This window comes from Venturia canescens, chromosome 6 (genome assembly GCF_019457755.1).
Source record: "Venturia canescens isolate UGA chromosome 6, ASM1945775v1, whole genome shotgun sequence".
Taxonomy (NCBI): Eukaryota; Metazoa; Arthropoda; class Insecta; order Hymenoptera; family Ichneumonidae; genus Venturia; species Venturia canescens.
Window position 1 is genome coordinate 642,008 of NC_057426.1, and position 25,079 is coordinate 667,086.

Sequence of the window (25,079 nt, forward strand, 5' to 3'; positions counted from 1 at the left end):
TAGAGCTTAGGGAAGAAAAAAAGAAAAAGCGTCCGAAGGTCGGATATAAGTATCTTTGCGTTCAATAAGCATGTGGGGTGTTATACGTTCGCATATATAGTGCTCATAAAGTGCATGAACACGAGTGGACGAACATATCGGTGAAGGAGAGAAGAAGTTCAGTACCAGCGAAAGATAGCGAATAGACAAACTCGGTGCTCAAGGACTCGGTGTAACTCGTTGAGAGCAGCTCCGTTTCTCCAGCGAATCGTAATACGGGTAGAGAACTCTACCGTCCTGGTTTCTGTATGCAGGGGGAGAGGAAAGCACGCTCCGTAGGGACCTCTCGCAGTTTCTTCCCGGCTACTGTATCTTTTTTTTGGCTCTTTTGCTGCTGTACTTGTATTATATACTATGTATAAGCTGGAGTTGAGCAACGAGAAGAATCGAGTAAGAGAGAGAGAAGCTGCTTCTTGTATACCCATGTTTTCCGAGTTACGCACGAAGCGATTTGTGAGTTGAATCATTAAATCGATATGTTTCTCTTTCCCTCTCTTTCTTTCCGTGTATCGCAGTATTTTTTGTTCCATTCGATAAAAAAAAGATTGGAACTTGTTGGAGCTCTTCTATGCTGTCCGAGTTAAACGAGTCGATATTAAACGTTTGCAACGGTGTGGATACGATATCATGAGCAAAAAGCCAATATTACAACCGCCCATCATCTTATTATACATTAAATGCATCATTAATTGTTGCAGCTACTTCATAAATGCATGAGAGCGATAAGTAATCAATAAATCATTGACCGATTGAAAACGTCTCGATGCACATCGTGTGGCATCATGTACCACAAGCCTTAATCATCACATATGTGAAACCGTTAGAATTTATCACTTTAATTATAATTGGCACGTGAAATTAGCTGGGAGTAGTCGTTAGGATATTTCTGTTAATAATCTGTACACCATCGATATATGATATCCAATGGTACCATGTCGATGGTTGATTTATTCACAAACATAACCCCTAGCAATGAATGTTTCGAGATAGATTATGTGGAATAATTTTAAAAATATTGAGAAGCATGTCGCAAGATCGTAAGTTTTTGGAAACGACCAATAAATCACATTGGTCCTCCGATCACAATTAACCTCGTGAACACGGAGGATAATTCACCGAGAACCACTCCCATTATCTAAGGACGTAGCAGGACACTCCGTAACAATCATTGGTAAATGTTGGAGAAAAGCGTAATTTATAAAAAGTTGGACAAAAGTAGCAGCGACAGTAACAGGATTCAGAGGGAATTGAGAGGATTTAGCGTCTCACTCAAAACCTCTGGGATTCTCACAAAAAAGGAAAATGAAAAAGGATTCGCGCTCGGGTGTACGAAGCGGCATCTGCGCTTTGAGCAGCAAACGCGCGACGCCTGTCGTTGTTCCCCGGCAAAGGAAGCCCCTGTGTGATCTAAGAGGAAAGAGTATCGGAATACACGTCCGTAAATATAAACTGTGTTACAATATTTTCCGGAGACTGAACAAAGACGACGTTATGCGGCGTTAGCCGATCTTGGCATACTATGTAAATAGTATAAAATCGTATACTACCTCGTGGTAGTTGGGACTACTGGTGTCCCGCAGCTGGTTAACAAACGACTCTTTCTCTCTCTCTCTCTCTCTCTCTCTCTCTCTCTCTCTCTCTCTCTCTCTCTCTCTTTCTCTCTCTGTGTGTCTTTCTCTGTGACTACTCGAGAGTCCGTGGTATGCGATCAGCGAGAGGCAGTGCGCGGGGCTGCGGGACCAACGCATTAAGAGGAGGGCATACTGGCAAAAGGAGACACACACGAGTGGAGTCACGCCACCGGGAGATACACAGGAAATGTAGGGATTGCATTACCACGGAGAATCTAATATACGAACACGAAAACGCAAAGCGCATGCGAGTAAGAGAGTACCGAGAGGTAAGCACGTGCGACTTTGGAACGCGGAACCTTTGATGATTGACGGACAGTATGGAATCACACCAGGCTGAGAGCTTCACGGTTTATTCACGATGCAGCGATGTTCACATGCGCGGGAATGAACACACATGCGATCAAACTGCGATTAGAGTTGAAATTGTTCTACCAAAACGGAGATATAAGAGAGTACACTTTCTTACCCGAGTTCAAATGCCGTGAGCCTTGTATCAGGGCCGCGTGTATGGTATCTGCGCTCTCTTGTGTCGATAGCCATTCAGAAGATCGTCGGAAAACCGTCAGTAACCGATCCCAGACTCGGGCTACGTTATCTCGGTTGGTTTAATTGGTGCGAGAGAGAAAGCTGCCAGAGGTACTGTCGATTATACGTAATTATACCGATAGATGGCTCTCAGGAGAGATTATTATTATGTGCCCTACGAGAATTTCATCCCTGAACCTGAACCTGAACTTGACATTGAACCTTGAAGGATCGCGAGGTACGAAGGTAAAAAGCTATGCCGTTCGGTGACTATCGTTCCTCGTGTGTGTTGCATGAGAGTCCAAGAACTGTTCACGATACTTCCAGTCGAAAGAGAATAAGGACCTCCCGAGTGAGAGGAGCGCGCAACCTCCTTGACCTCCGTGACGTCGTTCGGAACGGCGTGTACGTTTATATACTTGGCTGTGACTGAGGGGGCCCATACCAGGTTGGATTAATCGTTGTATAAGGTCTTCTTGGATATAACGGCACGTCATAATGAGACACGAACGAGTGCTTTGCTATAGGATAAGGTACATATCTAACCACCCTTTATGTATATTCCAGTACCGCGCGATGCCATACACAGTGTACTGTTTGTAATAGTAACACGGGTCCACGTGCGAGCACGTACGTCGACTTACCGACCCAGCATGCTCTGAATCATTCAACGCTGGGCTGCGTCGGGCTCACTGTGTACTGCACTTCCGCAAGTAATACATTCATGCATTAACGTACTTATCTATATATAATTAAATTTGTATTCGCGTACGTACGCGCGGGTTCGATGTGTATTAAAACGATATGAGACACACTACGGGAGCACAGAAGCAACGGTTGCGCTGACTTAGCCTCTTGCAGGCTGAATATTAAATAATGAATAATAAAGTTACGTCGAGCCAACGAGACAAATATGTACGTACTTCGTACTCTGGTTTACAAATGAATCATAACGTAATACCATATAAATGTATCAACATTTAGAACGGGATTTGGCCAAGCTTCTGCGACAGGTTTCTATATCCGCTGCCGCTGCCCCACCGCCTCTATAAGGTCTGGACTTGACAGACTAACGTCGTGGAACATGTATTAAAGTTACATTCAATAAATATTAAGTGGTCCCATGGACCAGTACACTCTGGAAGGTCCTGGCGACCTATCATTAGAGACGCACTCCCAACGGGTAGTCCGTTTATGGCATTGTACGATTTCATACAGTGAAAACCGATGATAAATCTTCAGGATTACGGCTAAGTGAGTTTTCATAAAGGATAGAAATATGATGCCGAATTTGCTGTATGGCATCGAGAGTCGAACAGAGTCACGTAACGCATCCACGGTATCGTTAGTGAACTCGATGGATTCCGATAACGTGCAGAAAACTTTAAAAATCGTTTCGCGGGAAATATGTCGCAAAGCAACGGTAATTGAGACTCGTGAACCCTCGCGATACTTAATCTCAGCAGAGGCCTTTTTTTATATCTATTGTATTTAACATTGCATAAATATAGATATATCGGGTGGATCGATATTCGTATTCACAGTCATCAGAATAAGCTTATTACTGAATTCAGAAGAGACCACAGTGAAAGAGTCAAAGTTAACACGTTGGCTACAATAATGATTCCACGCAATGAGACATTATATTCGATCGATCTACGAGACACGTCGAAGAGACCAATAGCTAAAGACTCTTCTTATCAAAGTTATACCTGGTTGGGTTTTAACTTGAATCTTCGGTGCAACTTTAGACTACCCTATATAGCTGCTCATACTTCAGTTACTTCAGTTAACATTGAGCCAGGCGAAAGGGGGCAATGCAGTTTTTTTCTTAACCTCGTCAAGAAATTCCGCAATTATTTAAGATTCTACTGTGATACGCATGTGTAACACACAACTCACCTTAACCTTTCTATGCCATACCGTACTACATCGAGTTTGTAGTGTCTCTACTGTACCTACCGATGGTACAATCCTCTTCGTACATGGCGTATTACGGATTCTTTATCTCCCCTTCCTCACCCCCTCTTTTCTCTTACTGCACATTGGTACGTGATGGTAGTTGGCATTATAGATGGAGAAGGGGGTGGAAGAAGAAGTTAAAAAAAAGAAGCAAACTCCTGAGGTCATGTTCACACGAAAGATTATCTTTCTTCGTTCCTCTCTTTCTATTTTTTTTTCTTTCTCCTATGTGATAACCGGACGCACATGAGCTGACTTATTAATTCACTCATTCTAATTAATATTAATGCCTTGTGCATAGTCATAGCGCATTTGTCTCGTTGCTCCTAAGCAGACCCACTCGACCACTCACCGCGGTTATTATTCTTATGTGTCACCAGGTGGGGTCATCATGTTTCTCTATAAACTAAACTCGTGAGATTCATTAATAAACCGTTAACTCATTGAGATACAGCGGTTTTTTTTAGAAATCGCAATTGAAATTGAAGAATCCTAAATTTCGACGAACGAAGAAACTTTAAAGATTCCAAATAGTTTTCTCCGTGTATCTCCAGCGCGTAGCTTTTTTTCGTTAACAATTGTTTCTGAGCAAAAGCGAGTTGCATATAATAATAAATTTTTTCCATGGTTGCATTGAATAACGGCGATAACGCCTACTCGGGACGTTTCACTGCGAAAGTACTGGAAATCGGGAAGCCACAAAGAACCAACATTGTCCAAGAAAAGAGTTCTAGCGGAACGTTTGAAAAATGACGTTGAGCTAGGAAGCCGACACCGAAAGAGAAATATCGTGTCGCTTGTCCAATGACCAAAGGTCAGATGCCATCGAAATCGATTTTTCATTCATTGTTCCTACGTATTGTTTCGCTGCGGCATGGCTGTTTAAATAAGTTGTGATCGGTGCAGCGCAAGTGAAAGACGTACATATATGTAGACTTTTAGATACCTTCCGATTTAGATATTCCGGACAATCTGACTTGATCTTTAATCGACGTTCAAGTACGATCCGAAAATGCTTGATTATTACCAGTGATCGTTTATTCGGACATCAATCGAAATAGTCACGTTACCAACTCAATATTTCATGATTATCACTGCTAGGCATTATCAAAACGTGACTTTCAGGCACGTTGTAAATGAATTCTTGTTCAATCATTTTTTATCTGATTTCCTTCCGGATATATATCAGCTGATTCATTGAAGATTAAAGGAAACCGTGAGTGAAACTATTACGTTTGCTCATTCGAGAAATTGACGGTAGTTTTTGAATTTGAAGTGAAAATATCATTTTTATTTACAGAGAACGATAAAAGTGATGTGAAGAGAAAAATATTTGAAAGAAAACGAGAAGAAGAGACATTGATCATTGAATCGAAGAATAATTAGAGAAATCGGTCACGTGAACAGTTGCCCATCGCAAAGAGAGCGAGAAAGAGAGAGGGAAAGAAAAATCTTTAGAGGCTCACGGGTATAGGATGACACTCTGCGGGTCCTCTGAAGTGTACTCCAGGACGTCCGACGACGTCGTCGTCTTCACCAACGTCATTGAATCGTGAGGCTGCGGGCCCACACTTCGCTCTCTTGAAACCGCAGCGCACCAAGAAACCAGCAACAGTCGCGAGTTCTTCCCGCATTTCTCTTTCTCTCTCTCTCTCTCTCTCTCTCTCTCTCTCTCTCTCTCTCTCTTTCTTTCTCCCGTTGCTTGCTTGAGAGACTCTTGGCTCGACCTTGAACGGGCCCTGTATGGTCTATGCCACTGACACGGACCAAGGACGCGAGGCGGCAGCATCGGCGGCTGAGTCTCGCTCTCCTTCTCTCCTTTTTACTCTCCCTTTACTCTTTCCCTCTCTCTCTCTCTCTCTCTATCTCCCTCCATCTCTCACCCGTTGCTGCCTTTGCTGCCCCCTCACGGTACTCACAGTAGAAGAAGAGCCTACCAAGTAAAAGGAGTAACACGGTACGTGGAAAGAGAAAAATAAAATTAAAAAAAAAAAAAAAAACCAGAGAGAATACCATCCTGACTTTGTATGCTTCGTCTCTCTTCGTGACCGCGAACAGAGGAGTGTCCCAAAATGCGGTCGAGGAACTCGCCCGTGCGCCAGCTCCTTTGGACTCTCCCGCCAGTTTTATACCAAGCTACCTGAGTATATGTAACAGAATTTTCCATAAACTGATAACATACGTTACTAACGTGGCTAACGTCCACACTTTGAAAGCCAAACGTCTCAATCATATCAAACTTCGCTCACTCATTTACCCGATTTCATTAGCAGCTTGCCAATTTCTATTTTTGGAAACTCGAGCACCAGAATCAGTGCTACGCGATCGTGTTTCACTGGAATCTAGAAATTATATTCACTCTGTTATGAATACGCGTATGCAGAATTTGCGGCGAATAACGTAGTTTCAAGCAAAAATGTGAAAGAATGTTGATTTCGTTGATTTTCTCAATTTCATGCTCTGACTTGTTTATAATACGCTTCTATTCTACAGAATGTGAAACACCACACTTATGAAAATGTGAATTTGTATGTGTTGAGATTCGTAGTAATACAAATAAATCATCGATCGCTGTTGTAACAGGGAATGAACGTATATAATGCAAAGACTGCTTTTATTTTGAAAATGGGCTTTTTTCGTGTGTCGTGCGCGGGAGCTGATGCCCTCGTAAGTGTTCTGTGTAAACTGGACGCAGCTTACCTCTCTTTCTCTCTCTCTCTCTTCCTTTTCCACTCTTCGCTTTCTTATAGAGGATCCAAAGAGGGGCATTGGCGCAGAAAACAGTAGGTAGAGGTCGCTGCCCTCTTGCTCGCCACTTAACGAAGTCGCTCCCTATTTCGCTGTCTATTTCATAGGATCGCAAAAATTTTCGCGGTTGAAATATACTCAGCGTAGCCCAGTGAAGAAAATTATTGGCATTCTCCCAGACAGCGAACACTTGAAATATCCAACGTTTAGCTTTCTCATTGAGAAAAAGCGATGAGTATAATCGAGATGACAAACCTACCTTTACATGCAAGCTCACAAACTAAAGATTGTAAGATCTTCGCTACGCCTCATTCAGCACGTTATTATATATATATCGATGACAAGGCATCCCATAATCGATCGGATAGGACCAGACAAGATCCTCAATCCTCTCTCGATACTCATCTTTCTCAAATCCTTTCAATAAAAGACCAGAAAAACGAAGAGTGAGAAAGAGAGAAAGGACGGTGCGCATGGCAAATGAGGATGAAGCAAGGATGAAAAACGAGGCATCCGAAGGGCCCAAAGGCTCTGGTCGTCTACCGCGAACCCATACCCATTCGCAACCTTAGGAATGTATGTGCAACGCCCACACGAATATTTAAAATATTTCGTTTCGTTTGAAATTTCAAGGATACAATGGTAGGCCCTCGAGACAAATTACCGAGACTCCAAAAAGAGCGTTTAAAAAAATGGCCAACATGGTACACGAGATGGAGATTCATTCCCGATCGTTTACCGTTTTCAATGACAATGATTTATCAAAGTTCTCAATATACATATCTGAAATGCAAATGATTTTCCAGCGAGCCTCGTCAGTCAACCCGGGCTCAGCTCTCGTCAGGGAAGGACAATGAGCCAGAAGTCACTGACTCGGATGGCTCATCTCTTAGCACTGAGCACTGATCCCCGGCATCATTCAGTGAGTACACTCGTGAATTTTTGTCGAAAGCAGCAACAGCAAAGGGAAATTGTAAAGAAGGTTTGAGCCGGCGAGAAAGGAGAAGGACCCAATACATCGATATGCTGCCCTTGCACGCAACACCGTAAATGTTTACGACGTATATTGTGCGAGACGCGTGCACGCAAACCCCTTCCTCTCTTGCTCTCCCTTTTTCTCTCCGAATGTGGATTTTAACTCTGTTCGCACCGACAACATCCTGTTTTAACTAGATTCCCGGTGTCTCAATTTATGCCCAAGGATACCCCGTGATCCTGCGCTCTTCTCATTCCCTGCTAGGACCCGTTTTTTTCTACACGCGCACGCACACTATTCACCGATGAGGAAACGCCTATTCACGTATAGTTATAACGTGCCGCACTCATATATATGAGACGTCCGCACTCACCGCTCAATGGCGCAAAAACGATTCACGGTGAATTTGCACGCTTGGATTAATATACTAACCAGGACTGCAGCAGCACAGCTCTCGATATAATCCAAGAAATACACCGCAAGTTTTGAATAATAAATAATGAGAAGAAAATGAAAATCCTCATGCGACAATCCTTTTTCCTTGATATTCTTATAGGATAATCACATGGATAAGAGCGAAGTACGACTAGTACGAGTAGCTTTGAAATTTCTTCTACCGTCACCGTGTATGTATCACCGTTCAAGTATCTTCCACCGGCACCGTGTATGTACCCGAGAAATTATGTACCCCAACCAACAGTACCATGTTTTTCGTAAAAGATTTATTTCAGCTATTGGATAGTAAAAGAAAGGTTCAAGGGATGATGACAGAATCGGATGAGCAATCCTCCGAATTTAAACACAATTTATTCGTTAAATTTCGTACCCAATGAGTTTTGTCACCAATTAAGAAGCCGAAGAATCGTCGTAATTGTCTTTAGCCAAGTACGTAGGCTATAGCGATAGGCTTTAGAGGCGTGCTTTAAGCTTTTATACGAATACCATGGGTTCCGAGTCATGTATAGATATCTCTCCTTACAATGCTGCACAATGTAAGGACATTTTACGTTTCACTATTCACCGCAGTTTCTCTACGACATTACGAGCTATCGCAACTGAGAAAACAAGTCAGAAAATTAACGAGCCTAACTTGGATGTACAAACGGAATTGCACGGCAGCGCGTTCTCGAAGTACGAGACCGATAAACATCAATATGACCTTCAGGAATGTCGGACAATCTTGTTTATGATTATTGGCTTGTGAGCCCTAAACTTACCGGACCAGTAATTATGCACGTAGACTTGAACTCTCCTTAAGCCGGAATCTTTGTACGAACATTTCGCTGCCATATAGTATGTCTCACCTTTATCATTAATTTTTTCAGACTTGATATGTTTATACACAAATATTGACTCTTTTCTGTAAAATTAACGCTGATTAAAACTAATTTAGAATTCGCTTCAGAAAATCCATTTGACTGAGTGAACTGCTGTGAAGAGTTCGATAATAAAAATGTCCAACCGAATTTATTTTTTTTGTGATTTAACGATAAAAAAACGACATGTGAGCTGTTCGCATCCATGAGTCGTATATCCGAAGGCTTACGTAATTTATTGAATGTGATTGGGCAGCGTAGGAGTGCTCTCTTATCTACAAATATGTTCGTACCGGTTGGTTGTCTCCTCCAGACACGTTTCATATATCATCGATTATTTATTATCCAGTCATCCAAAAAAAATTAAACATCATTTACCAGCGCCCGAAATTTATGTATTTGTACGAAAAAAATTTCAATCAAAATGTCAAAAATGTCACGCGTTACTCGAATAGGACAGCCACATTACTGACAATCCGATCGGAAATGATTCTCTAATCATTTTTATAATTTTTTCCTCGATTATTTATTAAAATTAAAATTAAAGTTTGAATGATAGATCCCGAATATAATTGATTTTCGCTTTAAACAATCTTGCTCTTCCATATTCCATCAGTCAATGAAAAGAACAGTAAAAAGTACCTACGTAATTCTGATTTCGATACCTCGCTGTAGCCTTGAACTATATTTCCATTTACGTGCCAAGTACCCTACCTGGTATCCCAAAAATTCAGATTGATTTATCATTGCAAGTTGGGATCATACTCGGAGATTCAATATTTAATCCGGTCCGAGTGATAGGTATTGCAGCAACTGTCGCCATAAATTAATGATCCCAGTTCATATTTATGGCATTCGTTCAATCGTGGAAGTGGCTTAACACATTATTATTGGACTGATAACAACTCAGCTATAAATACTTTGGCGCTCATATGGTAGAATTTAATTCGAGTTGAAATAGTATAGCAGCAACAATCCTTGTCAAGCGGTAAGTAAGACTTTATTTTTCGCTCGAGTACACGAATATCAGTCAGTGTAACAAGAACTCTTCATTTCAGATGCGTTTCCTACTGTTATTAATTTTTGGTGGACTGATTGTGGCCACTTGGGCATCAAACGACAGTAAGGACTCGCCACTAATACTTTTTTCCGTCTAATTGAGAGTTTGAGCAATCATTGAACAATACTTGTTTTCAGAGAAAGTCATTTGTTACCTCGGAAGTTGGTCAACATATCGTCAGGGAGATGGAAAATTCCAAATCGAAGATATCGACCCAAGTCTGTGTACTCATTTGATATACAGCTTCGTCGGGGTGACTAACAATGATGTGAAAATTCTCGATCCAGAATTAGATTTGAACAAGAATGGTTTCAGTCGTTTTAATGAGTTACGGAAGAAAAATCCAGAGCTCAAAACGATGGTAGCGGTTGGAGGTTGGACCGAAGGATCTGCAGGTTTCTCGCGTATGGCATCCAATCCGAGCTCGCGGGGAGAATTCGTAAAAAATGTAGTTGCGTTTATCAAAAAATATAAGTTCAATGGTTTGGATATGGATTGGGAATATCCCGCTCAACGCGATGGCGCCAGCCCTGCAGACGTAGACAACTTTGTTGCTCTGCTGAAGGAACTGCGAGCAACTTTCGATCGTGAAAAATTCCTGCTCAGCGCAGCCGTCGGGGCTGCTGAATCTTCAGCATCCAAGTCTTATAATATTCCTGAAATTTCAAAGTATCTCCATTTCATCAACCTAATGACGTATGACCTGCACGGTTATTGGGACCGGAAAACTGGTATGCATTCAGCCCTGTACTCTGCCTCTTCTGAAATTGGCGATGCTGCCAAACGGAATATCGTTAGTATACCCGCAATCAATAGCCACTGATTTTACGAACTACCAATACATCTATAAATGCCAAAATACTAACTGATTCATTATGACGCTCATTCCCGCAGGATGTCATTGTCAAGTATTGGCTATCGCAAGGAACGCCCAAAGAGAAATTAATTCTTGGTACGCCCCTGTATGGCCGATCATTCACCATCAATTCTGGTAGCAATGCAGTTGACTCCGTTTCATCAGGACCGGGCGCGAAAGGGATTTATACCGGCGAGGGTGGTCTACTCGGATACAACGAAATTTGCGAATTAATCAAGAATAGCGGATGGCAGGTCAAATTCGATGTAGAGAGAAGGGTGCCTTACGCTTACCACGCCAACCAATGGGTCAGCTTCGACAATGTCAAGTAAGTAGCAATTGTTTTATTGCTAACGCGATGATAATAAGAAGCAGCCTATGACCGAACAGGACTGGCCAGCTGCTAGACACATTGAAAATCTCAATAAGAAACAATACAATTAAATGTCTCTTGTTTTCAAACAACAGATCTATGACGGAGAAGGCTGAGTTCGTTAACAAAATGGGTCTTGGTGGTGCGATGGTATGGTCCATCGATACTGACGACTTCAAGGGCAATTGCGGTATCAAATATCCCCTGCTCAAAACTCTTAATGCCGTTCTCCGTAATGGAGAGTCAGTTACCGATCCTCGAGCTGAAGCGTCGCTAGAACCCACCAATGAAGGAACAGCTATGCCAGTGGAGGAGCCCCAAAATCCCACATACGCTGAAAATGATGCGGAATGCACGGCTGCCGGAGCCTTCCCTGACCCTACTAACTGCAATCAATTTTTCTACTGTGTTGCTGACGGCATTGGAAACTTTATCAAATATCCAGCCAGCTGTCCTACCAAGAATTTGTGTTTCAACAAAGAGTCTGGCTTTTGTGATTGGTCTTAAAACTATTGAATCCTGTTTCCAAGAAGCTGTTGCCACACTCTTGAGCTAAATAATAACATTTTGCTTATACTCTTAGTCTCGCTTAAGTTTTTTCTCAACGATTTTGGCAGTCGGACAATTCTATATTAAAATGTAAAAAAATGATAACAAGTTGCTTCTTTTCTGCTGATCAATTGGACGCCAAGCGAGAAAAGTTTCGGAACTACAACAGTTATCGGCTATTGACTAGGCGTTTATATTTTGCAATGAAATCAGTGGATCTGAAAATGTTATGCGGGAAAAGGAAGCAATGAAAGCTTGTTGCAAAAATTAACTGTCCGAATGTTCTTCCAATTTAAAAGGCGATAAGATAGGATTGCCTCCGTGTTATGCAGGTGAATATTGCAGAAAGCAGTGCGAGAGATTGACTCTAATCCCGATAAGAAAGCCGTATATAATCTACGAGGTATTTTACACGTTGAGCTGGAGTAAGTTCTCCGGAAGTTCTCTATCACTGGTTTCCACCGAAGGGTGCACTATGTGTGTATAGTCTTCCTCAGCAGGAGAGCACACACGTGCATCGAGTATACCTAGCGAGAATCTGGTGAATTGTATCAATGCGCATCATCTCCGTCACGTATGCTCTATCGGAGAAGCCCGACACGTTTAAACGTGAGGTGGACGAGCAGGAGGTACCGTTTGAACAATCCTTTTTCTCGAAGGGCACTGTGAAGAATCGGGGTTTGGAAAAATTTTCAGTTCCAGGGTGGAAGTGATTCTGAGGGCAAACGGAGATAGATTTTCAAAAAAAGAATCGTTAAAACTACGATCATGGAGATGAGTCACGGTTGAGTTTTTTTCGTTAAAGTTTAAATGATGACGAGCTCCATCCTGATGGACCTCGCACGTTAATGGGATGTATTGTGAAAAAAAAGATAAAAAAAAAGAAGAAGAAAATAAAACGATTCAGCAATGGTATGTGAGCTTGTATTTGTCCAGGTCTACATATCTTTGTTCAATCTGATCGATTTTCAACAGGAAAAAGGAGAGCATGGCAACTCTGAATGGTCGAGCAATCGTGTGAATTGCCGTTGGCAGATTTTCAAAGCAAAATTCTCTGTTCCGAAGGTATAGAAATGGGAAAGGGATAGGATATAGTAGAAGATGTGTGACTTGGGACGAGTTGTCAAGCAAGTTTCATTCTCAAACAGGAATATGATTCCTCGTGATCGTGATATATATATTTATTCGAGTTGCCTCAATACTAGTGCCGCAAAACAGATAGTGTATGCACGTCTCAGGAAAGAGGCACCAAGAGTGTTTATGGGATACAGCATAGAGAAAATAGTTGGTGGATCACGCCGTTAGAATATACGTCTAGCAAAGACTAAAGAGACCAGAAGTAAGAGGAATAAAGACGAAAGGTAGAGACGAGTACACATACGATGGCACGATCACGCGCGTGAAACGACGACAGGTCGTTAGTCATTTCTCTTCTCTCTTTCTCTTTCTCCTTTTCCCCTCTACATTCAACCCCTTTCTCTCTTTCTCGCTTTCTCGTCTTTCCCTTTTGACGGCTTGACTCTCCTCGTCGCAGAAAATATACGTGCAGTCAAGTGTCAAGTAGCCCATATGTAACGACTTATATATACACGTTACCAACCATGCACCGGGAGATGGAGACTCTTCGAGTTCTCAATCTTCCTACACCTCGTGCTTTCGCTCCAAACTAGAAAATTATTCAAATCGTACTATTCTTCGGTGAGCGAAGTTCTAAGGTTGAATGATCTTTTTCACTCTATTTGCGAACGTTCGAACTAAAAAAGTATCTGGATCTGATTGAGCGAGATTTAAAGCTAACGAACGCTACGCCTTCTGCTTACTTTCATCGCTGTTTATTCAACTACAAAGATATTGATGTCGAATGGCCTCGGGAGTTTGATTTTCTTCGGTCCCTGACAAATAATAATTCACGCTCTTGTTGTCGCACTCTACAGCATATGACGCGTAACCCGGAGCCGTTAACCCCGTGGGATTAATCGCCCCAACGGAAGTCTCGGCAATTATCAGGCTAACGACCTTCACGACAGAATCAGTATAGAGGTCTCTTTTGTTCTGCTATGTTATTGACGTATACCGTATAATACGTATGTAAGACTAAATATATGCGTGTACCTTTGGTACGCGACACGGAACAAGCGCACAAAATTTCCAGCGAGTGTACGAACCCGAGCGTCGAGCTCGAGGATTTATGCATCGTTACTTTTTGACACAGCGGGATCGGAATCACGTGGGGAAATGGACAATGCCATGCTATTTCTTACATTATAGTAGTTTGCCTGTTATCGCATTCATATTATATTCGTTGTACTACCCACTGTCTTCGCTGACCTCGCATAATCGTAAAAATGAAAGAGTTTTATGTGGAATCACAATAAAAAAGCAAGTGTAAGTTATCAGCATCGTTCGACTCCTTTTTCTAGATATTTGGATAATGACACTATATAAACATATTTAACGAAAGGATAAAAGCCGAATACCCATAGTTGAAGTCTTTCAGAGCATTGTTTCCAAACTTACAGACTCAACCATCCCTACTATCGATCGTTGTTTATCAAAACTTACCGCGGTACATGATTGCTAGTATTCTGAAGATAACGATTGGTCATTGAGCGCCGAGTCACTGTAAAATCAAGGCAAGTACAAAGGCGATACTAAGCGTCTAATTAGTGGAACACGGAGTTCATAATTTCTCGCAATTTCTTGAAATCGGTTGGCCAGCAGTGCCTATCTTCTATACGATCCCCGCACGATGAGGGAGCTCATTACACATACCCACACGTGGGTCGATGCAAACGGATGAACCAACGGGCACGTAGAAATGTGCATGAAAGAGAGGCAAAGAGGATGAGCTCACCGCCCTTGTATTCTCCTTGGAAGGATTTTACGACAAAACGAGTGTCTGCCGGTGCGTTCACGGGTCCGAAGAAAACCGCCGAGAGCCTATGTGGAAAATAATTTGAAAAAAAGTAAAAAAAATATATAAAAACACGAGTGCAAAAGAAAAGAAAATGAAATAAAACAAAAGGGAGACTTGTCCGTTGCCTTGACAAGAACGCACAACCACCACCATTCCTGGACGAATACACTCTCGAGTTTGCAAGCCGCGGTAGAAGAAAGAGAGACAGCGGGGGACGGAAAACTTAGTGGCGAAGCTCGTGTGAGCCGATGTGGTTCGGGTGAGTCCATAAGGATGTTTTATGCTCAAAACTTACTATATATACAGTACTCTTGTATTAAAGGACGCACACACAAGGAATAGGGAGGAGGAACTCCGACTTTAAGGCGGAGTTCCTCCTCCAACCCCTCTCTCAACCTCATGCACGTACGCGCATGAGGTTTTCATTCTTCGTTCTTCCTTTTTTCAAACCTTAAGGCCGACAGTTGCGGGAGCAACGGTAGCCAGCAACCGAGAACACGATGGGGTTTCATACCAGTGCGCGAAAAGATCTCTGACTGAGAAGCAGAGTATTACAACAAAAGAGGTCATCCTCCTCCTATGATTCTACTGCAGAAATATCCTCCGCACATCAGCCTGTTGCTGTGCCCAAGTCTCGGCGGGAAACCCAACTCTTCCATGTGTATATACCTACCTACGTTTCACTACTCCTATATACATTGTTAACGCCCTCGCACATTTCTACAGGATATTCCAAGCGCATTCATACCTCTGAGAAATACTTACCCGAAAGGATTCTCGATTCTGCATCGTTAAAATCTTACGGAATTTCTCTTCATCGGTATTCTACGTTGTTCTTCCCCATTTAAGTATCGAAAGCTGGTGACACTTGAGCTCGCTTATCTTTCAGGTGTTCCCCAACCGAATCTGCAAAAAACAAAATGGTAACTTAAGAGAAAAATTTAAAAAAAGCCAATTCAAATGACTCCATTTTTTGACTTCGGCTTTCAATGAATCGATTAATTTGATAAGTTTGGTTTACAAAGAAAATATTGCACGCTGCCATCAATTTTCATATCACATTTGACACGAATAAATTGAGCGATGCATTGATCTGCTCATCAATAATTTATTAAATAAAACGCTCACGATAGTATTTACAATAAGTTGTAAATTCCTCAGATTGTCGCACAGAAAACAAAACTTGAAATACAAACGATCGCAAGCCTCTGATTTATAATAAAAATAACTTATTTATACAAAAGTAATTATACATCGTCACCATTTATTTGGGGATATTTTTTCATCATTGCGAATGATTCGTTGAATTTTTGTTAATTAATAGCTGACGCGACAGATAAGAAAAAGATGGGAAGAGAGGGAAAGAAAAATCCATATCGAAGGGAGCGAGGACGAAGATCTTGGTGTTAACAATTCGCATATAATACTCCATATAATTTGTATGCGTACGAATATAGGGATTGGTGCGTGTGCGTTTATACTCGTCCATCAGGTACAAACGTCCGGAGGGGAACCGGCGTTGCGCTCGGCAAGCTATGACGAAGGTTAACCTATCTCTGTGCTCGAATCTAAACGTTTTGGTATATAGGAATAGTGTACTACGTGCCGCTCTATAGCATGCTCCCTCCGTTCCTATTCGTGGCTCGCCCCGAGCAACAGGCACTTTTATATCATTTTATAACAATTATGAAGATAATGAAAGACTATACGATGGCGAAAACGATCGTGGACGTGTCGTTAACGATCGCTTTAGCGATACTGGTACTTTGGACGAAGAAAAATTACTCCCTTCGGTCCGTCCAAATATTTTTTTATTTTTTTACATGGCAACCGGAATATACCTACGGGTTTGTCCGGCAGTTTGAAAAAACCTCGATTCTTCAACTCCCTTCGTTCAACCTCATGCTTTTTCTATTCTCTGCAAATGTTGGACAAGTTGCATATTAAGACAAATACGAATAAAATAGGTTTCAATGATTATAATAAAGGCCAAAAAAATAGTTGTTTTGAGAATCTCGCCGAGGCTGCGATCGTACAGAAAAAAAGCTCACTCGGCTCACTTGGCTCGAGCGAATGACAGGCCCGTGGTGGATTCCAAAGTACATCCTGAAGAAAAGTTTATCTGCAAAAAAAATCGAATCGCAAAGAGGAACGAAAACTTCGAGACGTAATAAGCAATGTAAACGGAAATGCACGGAAGAGGCATAAAAGTACCGAGATTAATCGTCACTAATATGGTGGGATCTTCGACCGTATCACGTACGCCCCGACTCTTCGCTGAACGTGACTTTCGAAATTTGCAAAGTTTCGAAATTGCCTTAACCGGAATATTAAAATGGAACAGGACACGAGTAAAATGAGAGAGACGCAAAATTGTCTCGCGCTACGGGCTCACGATCCATTGTCACTTTCCTGCGTGCTCTTCCCGGGTGTGTAACATACGAACGATTTGTTTCCATGACAAAGCGCGTTTATTGTACGAATACCATACGGATCCCCCGGGGTTTGAAGTTAAGGAGAGTGGATCACGAAATCAAAATAATCGCAATATGATAAAATTTGGTGATAACATTCTTTGGCATCAAGTATACAAATGCAATTTTTTCAAATTTTTTTACCACATAGTTATCGAATAATTGAGCGTTAAATCGAAGTTCTTATGCACGAGATGTATAATTATTGTATATGCGTAAACTCTATGCTTATACACGTGAACTTTAGTGTTCAATTACTCGAGAGTTATGTGCGATAGAAAAATCTAAAAAAATTTATATTGTCTTATATATTTTTAAAGAATACATGTATCAAATTTTATTAAATTCTTATTATTTTGAAATTCTTAATATTTTTAACATGATTTAGCACGGCAACATCGTATCGTCGCGATCCACCCTCCTTAATTTAGCTTGAAACTCTTACACGCCACGGAGGCAAATTTTTACAATAGACATGCTCGTTTTCATATGAAAAGAGAAAGAATTCATCCATATGCTCGAGATATGTGAGTTTTCATTGAGTTATTCTAGAATATTCTTATAAACCCTTTGGTAACCCTGGTGACAAAAATGACCGATTTCTCTTTCTCTACCAATCAAAATTCAAGTTTCTTCAACGTTCTAAATGTTTCATTCGACTATCAACGATCATTACGTCATTTCACATAAAATGAAATGAAGACTTTGAAAACACTCGCTTTCCTTCGGAATTTGTAAGAGGTGAAGAAGGATCAATGACTCGAGATTTTATCCTTGTTGCCTGCTTCTGGCAAGCGATGCAATATGAACAATTGTCCGAAGAGAAACCAGGCTTTTAATAGGTTCAGAGTTTAGCTGGCTGCCAGAATTCTGCGAAAGAAAAAATGTCTCAGTGGCAACACAGCTGTGTCGAGCTTATTAAATTTATGAAGTGAACGTATGCTTGAATTCGGTCAGAGAAATTTTTTTGTTTCTTTACGAAGGATGGATCCTACAAAATTGAATCCCTCTAAGGACTCCTGATTTATTTTATTTAATGAGTGGTCAAATGAGAGCTGCATTTCTGCTGAAGAAATTCGGGTTATTAAATAGGTACATATTTTTGAGAACTTAATTCTTTCAAGAATTTGAGGACCCAATTTTATGATCAATACAATCATTTTAACTCGAAAGTGTTTCTTACTTTTCCACCATAGTTGTTCAAAATAAACGTGATGCAATAGATGACGGAGGTGAGAAGTAAGAAAGCTTTGGGAAATTGCGACAAGTACTAATAAGACCAAAAATGGCAAAAAAAGTCATTATTTCGATCGAAGAGCATGCTTATGAAAGCGCAGATCAGTTCTATCGGTGTCTCAATAACAAAACAGACATTTCATTACTGTTTAATATCATGATCATCTCAATTTTGCAAATCCCTTTGATGAAAAATTGAACTGCATTCACATAATGGTGGAATGAGGGTCATTAAAATCATCACGTTGTCGTCGTTTTACATAAAATTGATCATTGCGAATGTCAAAGAGCTCTCTAGCGAGAAGGGGGGCGGGAGACTCGACGTGTGTGCGATGGAGGAAAAATCTCGCAGTATGAAGATAGAGAAAAGAGAATGAAGAAATGAAGAACATGAGAAAAAAATTTAAAAAAAAGGAAGAGAAGAAAAGAAGAGAAATGAGGATGTATAGGAGAAAATCCAGACGTGCGAAGGTGAAGGTGGAGTTCCGCAGGAAGAACGAGAGAGAGAGAGAAAAGAAAAGAGGTGAGTTGGAGCGAAATCGTCCGGGTGCCTCGACCTCTACCTTGGTCACCACGCTTCGGGGTCTCTTCGAGAAAGCCTGCTTCTCCGGTTACAGACACACTTTGCATTCTACAATCCGGTAATAGTCATTACGAGACGAGAGCTCACTCATATCCGTACTGTTACGAATGAAAGTAACATAATTGAGAGAGAAAAAAAAACACTTGTGAGCCCTTTTCGGAGGTCATTTCAAATACCCTCGAAATCGGATGTTAAATGATTTTTAAGCTTTAACTTTGACTGAAAAGTTAGTGATTGTGAAAAAGCGCGCTTTTTGAAAAATATTTGCATAAAAAATTTCAAGACTGCCAATTTGAAAACACTACGATCGGTTCAATTGGTGATGCATAAATATTACATTCTGATTAATGCGGAATCTTATAAAAGTACGGGAAAATAAATAATAACTGGATAATATGCGGGATGTAGCGAGCACTACGACAGTAGCGTTATCGAGGCACTATCAGGAGTGCATTCGAGTACACATGTAAAAAGAGGCTAACACCAAATATACGTATATGCATATACATGTATGTGAGTATGTATGCGTGAAGATTAACGTCCGTTCTACACGTATGTATACAGTCTCATTTTGCACTCTTGCGTTCCGCATGGTGGACGGCAGACAATGACGCAACCCGATCTCCTTGGCGCCATCGTACGTTGCATCGTTTTAACTCGTTGCAGCGCGAGATCTCTCCACTTGGTGCATGTACCAGAGAGAGATGGAGAGAGTATCTGCAGTAAGATGAGGCAATATACGTAGGAATGAGAGAAAGATAAAGATGAAGAGGGACGAAAGGATGAAAAATGTAGAGTCTTAGGGAAAATAGTGAAATGAACAAATTGAAAGCGGTAGAGTGTCAAAGTCGTGAGGAGAAAAAGGAAAGCAAAAAGAAAGAAAAAGATAAAGAGAGAAGCATTGGAGGTGGGATCGCGAGAGAAGAGAAACTCGAGAGAACATCTCTCGAGCACTTATCCAGAGACTAGTACCGTTCTCCAATTGACATTGTAGCGGACAAAGATAGAAAAAAGAAGACAAAAGGAGGAGGCAAGAGGTGGAAAAGGACGAGCCTATACCACCAAGAGTCTCGATAAGGCTCGCAGACGACAACGACAGCGACGAAGAACACTTCGATACCGATAAATTTGTCTTCCCTCTCTTTTAGTTTCCTTCTCCTCTCTCGCTCCATCTTTCTGTACATGGATTACGAAGCTTGTGGACTCAACAGATCGCTCAGTCTTATTCTCGTTCAAAAGATATAGGACTTACCTAAAGAGAGATCCTTCGCCCCCGCCCGTACAACCTTCTCCTCCTATTCGTGATCGTTTCCATTCGTCTCCTTTTCTCTTAAACTCTTTTTCATGTGCTAGCTGGTCGCATTTCCGGGTTACGATGCCTCTCTCAATTGTCGAGAGAAAATCTGCGGGAGGAGGCGAGCAGGAGAAAGAGAGAAGCATCCGTGATAAAGTTCTCGAAGAAACAACGCTCGTAAACAGCAATCGGACCATCGAGATCTGGGATCGCGATCTCTTATTCCCTTATTCTCGGTCTCTTTCTGCAAGCTTGTTGCATAACACACTCGAAAGATCTCAACAAGAGCGCATCACTGGATGCTTCTATGTCGCCCTATGCTCACGACAATCAAAGACAAAGAAGGAGCAATAAGAGATTACATTAAAAGAGACGGAGAATAAGTCCGCCGTATTTGAGATCTGCTAGACGTCACATCTCCCAGATTTATGTCATGATCTTCGAGCTAACGGTGCATATAAATGCGATTCGATTTCATTCTCAAAGTCTCCTTTTCATTCTATATACAGGGTGTCCTGACTCGGATCATTCATATCGCGAATGTAAAAGTTGATGATCGAAATCTCATTTGAAGATGAGTTCAATTATTCTCTTTCTCGTTGTTGAGATGGAATCTGCGGCTAGCAAAGAAGAAGCATCAGACTTGGCTCCGCTTCGGTATTTTGTCCTGAGCTCGTTAACGCTGTTGACCATCAAGAAATGGCATCATTCGTATACATATATTCAGCATGAACAAATGGTTGTGTCGTAATTCGTTTATCTCGACATTTCACCAGGCAGACGTATCGACACTGTGGTTACGGAACAGTCTTGCCAAAGGAATGGACACTTTGTTAGCGCTCCTTGTTTTATTTATATTTCCATTCAGACATCCTTATTTTCTTCTTCAACTTGAGGCTGCTGATAGATGTAAGAGGATCTGACAATTGCATGGCTGAAATCGTGCGACCCTGAAGCGACGGAGCCGCGAATGAGACTGAATGGGGAGTGTGACAAAAAACCAGTGCTGCCAGATACTAACAACTGTATCGACGCCACGTGGAATCTCTTTTGTCTAGCTAGAAAAATCAAGTTCCCAGGGCACGGAGTGCCGCTGCCATGAGAAAAGAGAGCCAGGGAGAAGGAAACAATGAAAAACAAGAATTGCAAAATAGCGTGTGGCACCTTCGCAAGGCCGTTGCGCTATTTTTGCCCGAATAATAACACCTCCAACCGCTTTTTCATTTACCGAGTTCTCCTCTGTCGTCTGCAACTACAGAGACCAGTTGACGTTCTCGCAAATGACGAGGCAATCATTTTGCCAATCGTCGCCCGTTTTTTTTTCTATCTCTCACCTTTTAACGCTTTACTGCCCACAACTGAGAAAAAACTGCTATACCATCGGATCAATTATACTTATATACTTTTTATATCCTGACCGGCAATTGCCCGTCAGATAAGTCAGACGTGTTTCCTCTAATTATTTATCAGTGAATCACCAATTACGTTATTACTCCGAGTCTCAAGTCACTGTTTGAAATATCTTCAGCACGGAAAAAAGGGTATTAATGTTGATTAATAAACCTGCTACTATCAGACGCATTTCATTTGAAAAATACGATAAAAAAAATGCTGAAAATTAAAATTTGTAAATTGCTTCCTCAAGATGGTCAAGATGCACGATGTTCAAGATGCACGATGCTCAAAGCTAACTCTATGAGGTGCTATATTTTTCATTTTGGCTTCCTCATAGAGGAAGCTTTTAGCATCGTGCATCTTGAGGAAGCAATTGCAAATTTTTATTTTCAACATTTTTTTTTGTATACAAGGAAATAATGTATTTTCTCTACCTTCTTTTACGAACATAAATTTATCCCTTTGTTTAAATCCATTAAAAAAAAACTGAATGACGAGCCATCAGAAAAAACAGCTTGCAACTTTCAATTTTCATCGTTTTTCTATTTACATTTAAATTAAATAATTCCGACAACTTTGCTGGAAACTATAGAGGAAGTACAGACTTATACACATTATTTTACAAAATTTCCAAAAATTAAAGCGGTTAGACGATTTTTTGAAAAACTTATATTTTCGTAAAATTCAAAAAATCATAAAATTTAAACTGCTCAACCGATATTTCCCAAATTCAATACCAACCTTTCTATTATGAAAATCTATTTATAAAAAAAAAAAAAAATTAGCAATAAATCTTAAAATTTTCGGAAGTTAGATCGTCGACACCCTTTTTATGAAAATTTCAAAACGTCGTAGGATTCGTATTTTTTTACAAATTCTGACAAAATTATTAGAGAATGAAGAGCTTGTATAGATTAACATCTGTGCAAAACGGCAGTCCTGTATCTCAAATCGTTTTCGAGTTATAAGGCGTTTTAATTTTGCAGTGTCATAACATACACACGAACACACATCCAGATATTTTTTCTAGATATGATTTTTCGACATTTTGGGACATTTTAAGCACATTGACATTGAAAACTGGAAAAAAAATATTTTCATCATCACATAGCTTCCTCTATGAGGAAGCAAAAACGATTGAATATATTTGAATCATGAAGCGTTTTTAAGCGTGCCAACATAGTCGGCTGAAGGTAGTATATGCCCACTGCCCGGGACAGTAACCAATTGTCTAGCGACACTGTTCTTTCTTGTTCCTTTCCATTGTATTAATTTTTTTACACACTCGCGATTGTGTTGTCATTCCCACGTGAAATCGAGGCACGTGTAAAAAGTTCACAAACTCTGGCTAAATAAAATGCAAGGAACGTGCTCTTGGTTTCACATGTTAACGTTTTTTTTTTTTTCATTTCATCGTTATATATTTATCTCGGTAAGACAGCAGTACAATTTATTAACCGATTTATTTACCGATCACTGATAGCTGTCCTTGGAACCAAATTTAGGGCCCGTGGGTGAAAAGAAAATTTCAAAAAATGAGAAAAATTAATGTGCACTGCCCTCGCCATATTTGTTTTTCTTCAATACGTACGATAACACTTTACTCATGAATGAATTCAGGTAACACGAAATTTTATTAAAAAATAAGCTCAATTCCGAGTAGAATAATGAATAATGAGCGATTGATAAATATCCATCCGCATGGTTCGTTGCATCAGAAGGGTTGCGAAAGGCAATATCAATTGATTTAAACGAGCTTATAGACACGTACCTACGCACAGTGTAGAAAATGATTTGATATACAGAGAGTGATAGTAATCAAACAATTGACGCAGGATTTATAGTGTCCATTTGGCGGCGATAAAATCAGGGAACTTTATGACAAGATTCAGCGCTATATGCATTTCTATTGGATCACATCTGTGAATCAATGTCGCTGTGCGAGTGTGTTAATATTAGAGTTGAAATGGATGGCGAACTGGAGGGGAATGAGCTGAGGCGTAGTGTGTAATCGCATTAATAATATTATCCAACGATCGAGAGAGTTCGGAAGAGAGGAAAGAGCAAAACGAGAGTTGAAGAAAAAAGAGTAAAAGAGAGAGAGAGAGAGAGCGCGATGCATGGGGCTGAAAGAAGGAAGAAATATCCGCACACCCTGTAACCCAGTGAACTACAAGCTCGAGGGCTCTCGGTATTGCGCGTCCGCGCGCACGCTCTCAGACAATGAGGACAATGAATTTCGTATCTCGTTTCTCTCTATCGCTTCTCCGATACTTGTGTGACTTGCACACATCTCAAGCTGCAACCTCTCTCTCTCTCTCTCTTTGCCTTTGTTTACCCTCTTCGTCTTTGTTTCTCTCTGCTCACAGCCACTGGTCGGATACACCAGAGTTGTTATAGACCTACACAACATGCACTGTGCAACGGAGGGGAGGCATGCATTGTAGCGGAGAAAGCCAGCAAGTAAAGAGCGATCTTGTGCTCTGTCCAAAAGACGTGCAACGCGGGAGCTCAGCTTTTATCTTTCTATTTCTCTAACCACTTTTTTATCTTTCCCTCTCTGTTTATCACTTGGCAAACGAATGAATAGCTAGATTACGCCACAATAAGCAAAAGACCCAGCAAAAAGAAAAATGCGGCATTGTCGTTCGGGATTTTCGAACGCATCTTCACAACTCGTTTGTCATACCGCTCGTTTTGTCAGCAATCTCATCCCACCTCTCTTCCATTTTCATTGCTGTTCTCGATTCTTGGGAGAGCACGTACATACAACAACATCGTTTGCCTGAACTAGACTAAACTTTTTTTTATTTTCTATTATTCAAGGGCGTACGGGCGAGCAGGCAGGGTAAGGGGGGACCGGTCATTTTTACGAACAATGCCGACAAAAATATCGATTCTTGGTCATTCCTTAATTCCACAAAACACGAATGACTATTCAAAAATTTGTTACACAAGTTCACAGTTTCATATAGTTTCATCATGTAAAAGAAGCTTCAAAATTAGTGGAAAAGAGGTCTAAATAATTTTCTTTACCATTTCAACTTGGAAAACTGACGCGGTTATATAATTATCGAGAGGTTACGGGGGTAGTTACTTCTGGATGCTGAAATTCTAGAAGTACTATGTACGTATTATCGGT

At 40.9% G+C, this 25,079-nt stretch overlaps 2 protein-coding genes across 5 annotated transcripts in view; one reads left to right on the top strand and one right to left on the bottom strand.

Moving 5' to 3' along the window:
• The window catches only part of sano (serrano), a 125,214-nt gene that overhangs the window by 35,738 nt on the left and 64,397 nt on the right, over positions 1-25,079 (bottom strand). For all 4 annotated transcript variants that reach the window (XM_043421542.1, XM_043421543.1, XM_043421544.1 and 1 more), the window contains one exon: positions 15,721-15,861. The gene's annotated coding sequence lies outside the window, so the exon portion shown is untranslated. The remainder of the gene's footprint in view (positions 1-15,720; positions 15,862-25,079) is intronic.
• LOC122412311 (chitinase-3-like protein 1) lies at positions 8,865-12,036 on the top strand. Its single transcript, XM_043421778.1, has 4 exons — positions 8,865-9,015; positions 10,398-11,053; positions 11,155-11,444; positions 11,585-12,036. Exons 1-4 carry the CDS (start codon positions 8,865-8,867, stop codon positions 11,994-11,996), a joined length of 1,509 nt encoding a protein of 502 aa, XP_043277713.1. The 3' UTR covers positions 11,997-12,036.

Excerpts from the sequence above, each read along its gene's own strand:
- LOC122412311 (XM_043421778.1), top strand. The coding sequence starts at position 8,865 with ATGCTGCACAATGTAAGGACATTTTACGTTTCACTATTCACCGCAGTT. Across the intron at positions 9,016-10,397 it reads CACGGCAGCGCGTTCTCGAA|AGAAAGTCATTTGTTACCTC; the intron begins GTACGAGACCGA and ends ACTTGTTTTCAG. Across the intron at positions 11,445-11,584 it reads GTCAGCTTCGACAATGTCAA|ATCTATGACGGAGAAGGCTG; the intron begins GTAAGTAGCAAT and ends TTCAAACAACAG.